Here is a 12,051-nt window from a genome sequence, read left to right as displayed (position 1 = left end):
AAAAATTTTAATCAATAATTATCGATATAGACCGATATGAAACACTTATATCGTGATACAGTTTTCAGCCATATCGCCCAGCCCTAGAGTGAAGTGTATGTAGAGGGGGTGTCTTATTTGTTACAAATTCATTATACTATTTATTCTTCTTTTTAAAGCATGGAGTGGCACCTTGAATTTCATTGTGATAATACAATGTCATTGACAATAAAGCTTCTATTCTATTCTATTCTCCTGTTCTCCGGTCCAGGTGCTGAAAGACAGGCTCATGGACTTGCTGGGAAGCGATGAGGAGGATGAGAGTCATGCAGAAGATGTGGTGAGATCACGCTCTCGCTCTCTCTCTCTCTCTCTCTCTCTCTCTCTCTCTCTCTCTCTCTCTCTCTCTCTCTCTCTCTCTCTCGCTGTCTCTTTCCCTCTCTCTCTCTTTCAGTTCAGTACTTCTGGAGAGAGAGTTATAAACTCTTGTATTAATGGCTTTCAAGCAACAAAATGCTAAAATAAACTATTTACAGGCATTAACCATGTTCCAGGCATTAACCCTGCGTGGTCTGGCATTGCCTGACCACACAAGTAGTTTTATTGTTGTTTGTGGAACAATTGTTTTAGTGTAGGAGTTGTGTGATTGAGTGTTGTAAGCGAGACCAGGATGTTCTTTCTCCGCTCCCTCCCTTCCTGCGTCTCTCCACCGATGACAAGTGCTTCAATACAGCGTGTGATTGACAGGAAAGATGGATTCCCTGACCCAATCAGTGAGGCGCTGCACCAATTGTCTCCCACAGAGGCAAAGGCCCACTCAACTTGACACAGTTATCATCACAGTTGATTTCACTCCCTAATCACTCACGGATGGCCAGACCATCTAAGACCGCTAGACAAAAAGCTCTTAAATCGTACTGACAGCTCCGTTAACCTGGTGAACTCAACAAAAGTACCTCCGCTGTGCCCCAGGTGGTTCACCGTGTAGAGCGCGTACCATTAAAGGCTGGTTTATACTATACTGTATGTAGACACTCTCCGTTGTCGGAGAACCTCCCTGTAGCTCTACGCAACAGAGACGAATGGAGACGGCAAGGGCTGTGATTGGTCCTCTAACAACATCATTTCCGGAATCCCTTTTCCCGGTTTGACTTAGCACCGTATTTACGTTGCACCTTGTTTATTTTGCATATTGGATAAACTAGAATGCGTTTCGTCCTAACGAACTGCAAGAGTGTGCTTGCTAAAATGCCGCAGATGGTAAACCGCCCAATCTGGCAACACTGCCTGCACGCCCTCCGCGTTCTAACGTCAGCGTGAATCAATGAGACCAACTGAAAACGATATGGAGCTGTGATTCTGAGAAAAGTATAAAGGTTATCGAAATTCGGGTTTCAGATTATCGAAGATACAAGTGTGTTGATTTGTTAAATGGTTTGCCATTGACCTGACTTACATTGTAAAAAAAAACATCGCCATCCCGACGGAGAACTTCGAAGGCTCGAGGGGTCTCCGTAGTTACGGAGTCGGATGACCGATTACGGAGTCGTATAGAGTAGTATACTTCGGTCTTAAGGCCGCAGGGCAGCGCAAAAAAAACAAAACCATCCGGACGCATAGGATCCGATCCTACCCAGCATCCTCTCTGTCTCCTCCCCCCCCCCACACCACAGAGTTCCTGCGACCCGCTACCGAACCACTCAGAGTCCATTAGCCACACCGTGAGCGTGCCCCTGCAGACCACCCTGGCCACCCTGGAGGAGATCGCCTGCTGAGGGGGCCGTGACCGGGGCGGCGGTCCCGCCGGCGGCGGAGGAGGAGGTGGAGGAGGTGGAGGAGGTGGAGGAGGTGGAGGAGGTGGAGGAGGAGGTGGTGGAGGAGGCGGCGGGGGGAGGAGACCTCCACCGGAACTCACTGTACCTCACCAGAGCCGGCAGGGGGCTCCATCAGCAGGAGAGGCACCTGGAGATAAGGGCAGGGGGGGCGGAGGAGGAGGAGGAGTAGGAGGAGGAGGAGGAGGAGGAGGAGGAGGAGGGAGGGGGGGGTGATGATGGAGGTTGTGGTCCCGGGACAATGCCGCGGACAGAAGGATCCGGATCATGTACTACTCTCTTCCTCGAGGACATGCAGGCGAGGAGGCGACCTCCTCTTCGGAGGGAATGGATGTGTGGCTCTGCACACACACACGCGCACACATACACACACACACACACACACACACACAAGCACATGAACACACATGTGCACATACCCACACATACACAAACACAAACACACACTTGCATACATACACACACATAAACATACACACACACACACACACACACACATTTGTGCATACACCCACACATACACAAACACAGACACACACTAACGTACATACGCACACACACACACACACATACACACCCATCCACCTTCACATGCACACACACAAATTGCCAGTGAAACGGTGAGACAGACGGACTGAAACACAGACTGCCTGTGGGGCTGTCCTTGGCAGGGGAGCTTCTCATCCCCGTAAAAAAGTCTAATAAAACACAAAACAAAAGAATACAAACACAACGGTTTTCATGCAAGTCACTCACTGCCAAATGTACTGTACCATAACAGTTTCGTATCGTCCGACCCCGCATGTGGCCTCTTCAAGATCCATTCTCTCTCTCTCTCTCTTTTTATCTACGGCTTATGGCTCTCTCTGTCTCTGTCTCTGTTGCTCCCTCTATCTGTCTCCCACTCCTTCTCCTTCTCCTTCTCTCAGTAACTCTCTCAGTCTCCCCCTCTTTCTGTCGCCATGTCTCTGTCTCTCTTTCTCAGTCTCTCTCTCTTTCTGTCTCCCTCTATCTGTCTTTGTCTCCCTCCCTCAGTCTCTCTCTATCTCTCTGTCCCCCTCCCTCTATCTCCCTCTGTCTCCCTCTTTCTCCCTCCCTCTGTCTCTCTCTCTGTCTCTGTCTCCCTCTCTCTGTCTCTCTGTCTCTTATATATCCGTTTTTTCTGATGCTGACTGGTGACTGGACGGCACTGTTGCGTTCCCAGTACATGTGTTTCCATTCTACATGTGCTGAAAAAATGTGAAAACATGTGGCCCCATTTGCAGTATTTCCCCGGCAGAGCCCAACCACTGACCGGGGCTCCAACGAGTTCAGAATGTACAGACGGGACAGTATTTATTTATTTATTTATTGGGTTTACTTATTTATTTCTGTTTTGCGTTACTAACGTTAGTGGTTAACTGATGAAATGTGTGTCTTTGTTCACTCATTATTTTTGGAAAACCAAACCAATTAGTGCAGTAAAATGGTGCGTGGAACGAAACTGTCCCCGTTTTTTGATTAGCGTTGAACTTGAAGACTCAGTGTGGGGATAGAGAGAGGCGGTTTGACGTGTCTTAGTAATGAGTATGGATGCTGAGCCAATTACCCACACGGCATTAGGCTTCCATTCATCAAGGAAAGTGTTAATTAAAACGAATATGTACGATTCCCATGCTCCCCGCGGTTTGCACAGAAGCCGACTACATACAAACACTGGGTTTGTTGGATGCAGGAAACACAGACTGATGTGTTCTGGTGTGAATATCAGTCTTCTGCTTTGACAAAATACTAAAAGGAAAAACGGGTTCCCCACCGAGAGCAGGTTAAGTCCCGCCCCCTGCTGGGCAGAGCTCTGAGCAGCCCGCTAGCCAATCAGGAGGGGTTATGAAGGAGCACCAGGACACATTGTTTTAACACAATCTACAAACACCCTCCATTTCCAAAACTTCACTTCACTTAGTGCTGCTTCTCATCAACCAGCGCCATTTGGTTAAAAACTGGATTCTTCTCGCTTTCTTGTCCTCTGCAGACCAAATTAAATTAAGAGAGAGAGAGCCAAACGCATCCCTGGTTGGATTGAGAAGCAGGGATGCATGCCGTGTATTTCTTTCAACACAATTCGGTAATTGAAATAATTTCAAAGCCAGCTGATGGCTGCAGGCATAAGAAAGTTTTGACAAAAGTAATGGCCACAGTGGAAAAGTCTTTATAAGCTTTTTATAAAACCTTACACTCTTTAAAAAGATTTAAGCGCACAGCAACCGTGGCGGTGGTGGTGGTGTCAGCCATAGCCTCGAGACACTCCTCACCTCCTCACACCGGGGTGAAACGTTATCCATGGAACAGAATTGTACAAATTAAGAGTATGTGCACAGGTTATGTTGTCTTTAAGACGGCTGTCTGCAAAAGGCACTGCAAACGCCTTGTTAAATATCACATTTTTCTTCTTGTTGTTTGTTTGGTTTACAGTTTAACCCTGCTTTTTTTTACACACCAGACACACCGACATCTCGCTGTGGATCTCCCAAGTTAAAGCTTGTTTTTGAAAGAAACTGAAAGTGTTCTTACAGTGAAGGGTCTAAACTGGATTTGGTTTGAACCACGTGCTCCATGGGTGTTTGAGCATGGTCGCTACATCACAGGTGAATGAGTCCTGCTTTTTGTGTTTGGTTTGTCTGTTTGATCTGCTGTCGCTGTGTTTGACCTGATGATGGTGTGGCTACAGACCGGCCCTAAGTTGATCTCGCCTCAACGGAGGACACACTAAGGAACTCGTGGCTTTTCATCAGTCGGACTGGCTGTTTCTCCATTCCTGGGAGCCTTGAGTCTTGACTCTTTATTTCATATTTTATTTCTTGTATTTTCTTTTGCTTCGGTTGTTACTGCAGCGCAGCGTTTTTTTTCCTCATCTTGTGATGAAACATTGAGTATGTGTTTTTAATGTGGAAACTATTAAATGAAAAGTCTTATTTTGCAGCTTTGCCGTGTCCTGTCTTGTGATGCCCCCGTGCCCACGCAGAAACATGTCACCCTCAAAAAGGAAGATAACTTCTTTCAGCTGTCTGCTAGCATCAGCTGTGGCCTAAAGAGCTGTTTTCCCAACACCATTTCCCAGCGAGCTGACCTGAACAGACCTTGTTCGCAGGGGGAAAATGTGCCCAACCTTATCGTGTCAACTCGGATTATATTCCAGTCAAAAGATTGGATTAAATGTGAGACCCCCTGCAGGCACCGTGAACAGTGGAAATTTAACAGATGCTCGTTTGGAAGCTTTGCGATTTGGTGTGCGACTGAGAAGGGTAATTCATTCGTGATTCAGACTTGCCTCTACTGGGATAACAGGATTCACCACCATTTTGTGATTTTGTTATCCTAAGCGACTGACACTGAGGACAGATAAGATGTCATTAAGGAGCGGGTAGGAGTCAGGCATCTCGCTCAAGGATTCCTACTTAGTGGGCTGTGGACATTGGGAATCCAACTATGGGCTGGCAATTGTGTTCCCATCTGCTCTTGCTGATGGCAATTTGGGTCTTTCTGTCTCCCAAAGTGTCCGCAGCGGAGTGGAGCTTAATCCATTCCAGCAGATCCTTCCTACCTCCCCAGCCTTCGTTTGGTCCAGCGCTACCTTTGATCCATTAGGACGCCGCATGGTTTTCAACATTTCACATTAGACGTCCTGAGGCGATAACAGCCTCTGTTCCCCGGCCGATGTAACAGAACATCGGTACGATTATGTGCCATCATTTATGATGCTGTGTGTGTGTACCTCTTGAGAGAGAGAGGGAGAGAGAGCTGAGGAGAAAGAGAGAGAGAGGGAGAGAGAGCTGAGGAGAAAGAGAGAGAGGGAGAGAGCTGAGGAGAAAGAGAGGGAGAGAGAGAGCTAAGGAGAGAGAGGAGAATATAAAACGCATTCACCAGTTAAATATGACTGGGAGGATTATGGATGGTGAATTTAATTGTACTATGTGTTAATGCGATTCCATCCTTGTCGTTTTTAATTACAGTGTATTTAATATGTTGAGCGACTCCTTAAAATGTGTGTGTGTGTGTGTGTGTGTGTGTGTGTGTGTGTGTGTGTGTCTGTTTGTTATTCACAGAGCTACAGCTGCACCTCATGGCTCCACCAGTTCATTGCAGTTTCCGAGGCAGAGTTTGGGTTAGAGCGGCATCCTATGCCTCTAGTGTGTGTGTGTGTGTGAGTGTGTGTGTGTGTGTGTCAGTGTGTGTCAGTGTGTGTTAGTGTGTCAGTGTGTGTTAGCGTGTGTGAGTCTGAGGGTTGTCTGTCAGTGTGTTTGCCCTGTTCATTATTCATGGTTCATATCCCCTAGCCTCTGGGTCATGCTTTGGATAAGGACCACTGCTCTTCCATCAGCCAATCAGCATGCAGCAGGTGGCACAGACCATTTAAGGTGAGGATGGGAGTGGCCTAGCTCACAGCTATCATTTACTCTCTAAACCTCAGCCCACTTGATAATGACTCCCCTGTTATTCCTCTGAAATTAGAGAGAAAGGCTTTTGACGATGGAAGAGGATTTGTTACGTCCAATTAAATGTCAAGGGCAATCAGATATAATGGGGAGCTGAACATGACACACAGCTGGGGTGTCTTGTTAAAAACAAAAATGGGAAAATATTATTATTCAGTTTTATAGCCTTGTTCGTTGGCCTGGAAAGCCTGCGATATTGTGTCAGTTGGGTGTTCAAAATAGAAGCTATTTCAAAGCAGCGTCAATTATAGTAAGTCAGAAAACATTTCCCCCCCAAAATAAGTCAAAAGAATCACAATGGTTTGGCTTTTTCAATGCAGTCGCACAATGCAACAACCCGCACTGTGACATGGTGCCAAAGCGTTATTATGTAAGACCCGTGGTGTTTGTACGTTTGTAGCCATCAGCTGTGACCAAAGGCTGAATCCTACTCAAACACATTTCATTGTTTGTTGCTTTCGAATTCAGCGTGTCACCTACCTCCGGGAAATCAATTGAATTGGTCCAGAGAACTGATGATGCAAATGACCAGTTTCTCCCGTCCTTCCATACGTGTCAATTTAAACCTGTGTGTGTGTGTGTGTGTGTGTGTGTGTGTGTGTGTGTGTGTGTGTGTGTGTGTGTGTGTGTGTGAGACGAGATTTTCTAAACTGGAACACATTCAAATACGGATGAACGAGCATCTAATCAAATTGTTGTGTGTGTGTGTGTGTGTGTGTGTGTCATAGACTATAAAATAGGTGTGTGTGTGTGTGTGTGTGTGTATCATAGACTATAAAATAGGTGTGTGTGTGTGTGTGTGTGTGTCATAGACTATAAAATAGGTGTGTGTGTGTGTGTGTGTAATAGATTATAAAATAGATGTGTGTGTTGTGTGTGTGTCATAGACACTATGAAGTAGGTGTGTGTGTGTGTAAGATATAAAATAGATGTTTGTGCGTCTGTTATAGACACTATAAAGTAGGTGTGTGGGTGGGAGTGTATTTATGTGTGTCGTAGACTCTATGACGTAGGTGTGTGTGTGTGTTTGTGTGTGTGTGTGTCGGACTGTGAGTGTGGGTGGGTGTGTATTTATGTGTGTGTCATAGACTTTAAAAAGTTTGTGTGTGTGTGTGTGTGTGTGTGTGTGTGTGTGTCTCAGTTGTTTATCTTGTCCTGTCTCATTATTTCACCTGTAGGGGGTGTCTGATCCAGAACAATCACAGCCCAGTAAACCCCTTGGAAAGGTTCTCTGGCCCTGAAAATTAAATTGTCTCTCTCCTACTCTTTCTGCCCGTCAGCACGTGTGTGTGTGTGTGTGTGTGTGTGTGAGTGTGTGTGTGTGTGTGTGTGTGTGTGTGTGTGTGTGTGTGTGTGTGTGTGTGTGTGTGTGTGTGTGTGTGTGTGTGTGTGTGTGTTACACACACTCATCCCCGGGATATGTTCCTGGTTGCAGGCAGAATGAAAATGTAATTGGGTGAGATTGGTGTGTGTGGGGTCAGCCCTCTGCCACGGAGGCAGGGGGTGCAGATAAGATATGATTAGATAGAAACACAGATGGCCGCTCGCTTGCTCTACTCCCAGACGCAATCTTCCCGATCGATACATCGTTAACTCTATCAATGTGACTCCCTGCCAAACAAAGCAACTATTTCGGCGTCTAAAGTTGTGTTTGGGTTTCGTCCTGCAGTACGCCTATGAGGATATTCATTATCAGAGTTATTACTTATAAGTTGTTGGCATTTTATCATGGTCGTAAGCCTCACCCGAGGCACGTATAGCGAATAGATCTGTGTATATTCTGCCATCTAGTGGTTATATCTGATAGTTTCCCTTTATATTTAAATTCTGCATGTGTAAATTCAGAAGAAAAAAATCGGATATATTAAATATATATGAATATTAATATTTTCATAGCCTTGTAGCCTAAATTAGTTTGTGACTCATTTGCCTAACGAGACACACGCTGCTGCTGCCACGTCAATTAAACAGCAACACATGTACCAATTATCTTCTGACCAATCACAATAAGCATGCTCAGAGACTGGGGAGTTGAGCTGTGGGAGGATTGAGGAGTGATTAAAGGCGCACATGTAGACCATCTGCCACACACACTTTAATCCCAGTATTCTGACTTTAATCTCAGAAATCTAAATACATTCACATGTGGCCCTGGATTTTAAAACCGATTTTTTCGAAAACGCCCTCAGGGAGACGAAAGCGATGACGACGCGCTGGAGTAGAAAGCCGTTGTACGCAGGCGCCTGGTATTGTTTCGGTGTCTTCTGTGGCAAAACTTTGTATAAAATATAACCGAAAAAACAACTTATTTTATAAAAACCTCCATCGTCTTGTGAACAGGGCCCTCGGAAAAAGTCATGCTGACAAGAGCTGCGAGGTTGTATGAAAAATAAATGACAATACAAAACTCAGCCCTCCCAAAGGGCACTGCAAGCTGTCGATCAACTGACCACAACACATTCATTATTTCCCCGGTCGTGTCAGCCTTGAGTAATGCCTTCAATAAGCAGGAACAGTTTGGCTTCCCTCTAGCTGTGTCTACGAACACAACCTCAGCATCGTGTTCACATTGTCCTTTATCTGTGTGTGTGTGTGTGTGTGTGTGTGTGTGTGTGTGTGTGTGTGTGTGTGTGTGTGTGTGTGTGTGTGTGTGTGTGTGTGTGTATTGGAGAAACACAGTCGCCCCAGATGGAGAGCATATGGCCGTCCTCCTAACTAAGCAGGCAATTTGTTCTTCTCCGTAATGAAAGCCCGCAGATCTGAGGGCAACTCCTCCGTCATCGCACACCTCTGGTTGCTCAACTGCGGTACAGTCTCCGCTAATTAGATTTGTTGCTGCTGATTTTTTAATGGGCAGCGGACTGGGTTACCCCCTGCGGAGACCTCACCGGTTAATTAGGTGAGCGAGAGCGGAAGGACGCAAGACATGGGATGATCAACCACGCAAAGTGTCTCCTGTTAAAAATGAGTTGGGCAGGAGTTACTTTGACAGGGAATTAACAGGCATAGGAAATCGTTCCCCCCCCCCCCCCCCCCCCCCCAATTACAGCGAAAGACTAGGCCAGGATTCGGTTATAGCTTAGGCCGACACAAAGGTACTGTTTTCTCGAGTTACGGGGTTTGGCGATGCAGTGTGAGAACGTCGTGTCAGTCCTTTTATGATTCCAATCAGCCCCCATGCTGGTGTGTATTACAGCTGCTCTCTTGTGTAAAATATAGTTTTTCGGTTGAATTTCAGCTCTCTGTGACCCTGGCGGAATCGACCCTTGCCCTAGCTATTGACCCTAGGGCAATAGCTATCTAGGTGAACACGGCCACTTGTGATGTCACTGAAACACAGGAAAAGGCACGTTTTCAAACAATACAATAAGGAATATTTGAAGGGTTGATATTATGCCACCAGGTGTGTGTGATTAGCCGTTACAAGCCGTTGTGTGACTATAGCTGTGTTCGAAATCGTTCCCTATCACGGATATGGTGCTCGCCATTTTGTAGTGCTGTTCGAATTCTCAGTGGTTAATTTCATTCACTATATAGTGAACTATAAAATACCCAAAATTTGAGTGAACATACGATGTTCCCTACATGTTACTCCCGTATACCACAATGCAATGCGGGCGCATTTACTGACGCAAATGACGTTTGGAAATGTTCAGTGTAGTGTCCGAATTCTCGTTTGTTCGTTCCCTATATCATAATCACTATATAGGGAATAGTGAGTGAGGGAATAGGGAACGATTTCGAACACAGCTTTTGTCACATCACAAGTAGGGGTGTCCACCTTACAGGTGGTATAATAGGGACCCTTTAAATCACATGGAAGTGCTTCTATAATAAGCCTCCTATTCATCTTGACCCATAAAGGCTGTGTCTCTATGGAAGTGTTTTTTCTCTCTTCAAACACTTACATCGAACACTTACTTGATAGTCCTTATCACAAAATAATCGTCTTACTCTTTATTTTCTACATGTTCAGTGTCTCGAAACGTGTAGGTATTTTTCGAAAATACATTAGTTACTCTTCCCAAGAAGCCATCATTTGTACGCATAATTATCGTGTTTGCACACACTGGTGCCACTAGGTGTTCATTTGGTGGCTCCCTAACACATTTGGTCCCAATGTCGTACTTCTTGAATCTTTATTCCAACAGAACCTGTGTTGTAACCAATTAGACCGTGTCAGAAATTAAATGAGGGAAAAACAACATTATGACAGCCCTATTTTACAATATTATTTACAATTATATTTTTTGTGTATGTATGTGTATGGTTGTGTGTGTATGTATGTACAATATATATATATATACGTATATGATTATATATGTGCATATATTTATATGTATGTATGTAGGGTTATGTATGTAGGGTTACGTATCATGTTTGTATGTTTATATGTAGGGTTATGTATGTATGTATGTATGTATGGTTACACATCATGTATGTATGCATGGTTACGTATCATTTATGTATGTATGTAGCATCATGTATGTATGTATGTATGTATGTATGGTTGCATGTTTGGTCACCTGGCCCTAGTCAGACTCATTTGGCTGCACACCTGTTGTACATTGAGTAATCAATGTGCACAGGTTAAACCAGCCATCACCCAACAACCGTCAACCAACATCATGTAGCCTACAAACCTTGAACCGGCTTTAATCTGTGAGTGTATTTAAAAAAGATTTACTGGCACCTATTCGACCTAGGAACAAAATTTCACGCATCCCCAAGATAAAAAGTTGCAGATGCAACCATTTTGGTCGTAGTCTTGTTTTATTGTAGTTTAATTTATCAGTTTCATTACGACAAGGACTAAAAAGTCGCTGTGTGGTGGAATTCTGGTGACCACAGCAGTTCTTGGACTAGATAATTTCCATAAGAGACTTGAAGACAAGGGTTTTTTATTGAGTCATTATTATGGCACTTTTTACAGTACACACAAAGTGAACATGGTAGCTTTATTAGTTCACAGGGCCGTAAACATGAAGGGAACTTGGCATCGCGTAAAGAGGAGATAGGAGGGGCTGCTCGAACCTGGTTTGGTTGTGCAGGCAGACACAGACACACAAACAAACATACGCACACACACACACACACACACACACACACACACACACACCAAGAACCAGTAAAACCAAACCATGAAAATTGTACTTTAAACCATGGTGATTGGAATACCTTGCTAAACAATACATTGCCATTAGAACGGATGCATACCAGCAGTAGTGCAGTGCTGTTATAAAGCATTGAACTACTCCACAAAACAAAAACAAAAAAAATAACCTACTGGACGGAGAACTTCTGAAATACATGTGTGTGCAAATTGATTGTACGAACCCCATTCAGCTTCACGTTAACACATATAACAATCACTACACACGGCTTGGCGTGTGGGTTCCCCAGGGAGTCAAAGGTACACAGGTTGCATTTCTGTGCTACGAAATCATTCGTGGGCACACATAAACATGTACAATATATACAAAATGATATATAGTTTTGTATAGTCGTGCATTTCCCTTTAAAATCAAACTGTGGGTTCCTAAACTATTTTCTTTTGGTTCTTTAGTTGTTTTTTTTTCATCATAGAAAATACAGCAATCCAACATTCCATGTGTGTATAATTTTAAAAGTCACCAGAATTGTGTTCAATAATTACTATCCGAGTGTGTGCATGTGGATGTTTTATGGAAGACAGCGCAATATTGAATGGCATACGATTTGAGTTCAGAGTGAGTGTTTTCTGTAGTTCTGGCTCCGGTTGTGTTATA

The 12,051-nt window shown here is 44.5% G+C and overlaps 1 protein-coding gene across 1 annotated transcript in view; it reads left to right on the top strand.

Annotated features, from left to right (window-relative positions):
• Window positions 1-1,792, top strand: part of asic2 (acid-sensing (proton-gated) ion channel 2) — a gene marked incomplete at its 5' end in the record, with an annotated part of 276,492 nt that extends 274,700 nt beyond the window's left edge. The window contains 2 exon segments of the mRNA XM_084488803.1: window positions 251-319; window positions 1,653-1,792. Coding sequence (XP_084344929.1) covers window positions 251-319; window positions 1,653-1,754 — 171 coding nt within the window. The 3' untranslated portion in view covers window positions 1,755-1,792.
• Window positions 1,793-12,051: the final 10,259 nt, after the last annotated feature.

The sequence above is a fragment of the Micromesistius poutassou genome (genome assembly GCF_964030765.1).
Source record: "Micromesistius poutassou genome assembly, chromosome: 1".
NCBI classification, from domain to species: domain Eukaryota; kingdom Metazoa; phylum Chordata; class Actinopteri; order Gadiformes; family Gadidae; genus Micromesistius; species Micromesistius poutassou.
The sequence above is the reverse complement of the archived record's forward strand: the minus strand, read 5'-3'. Positions and strand labels throughout refer to the sequence as shown.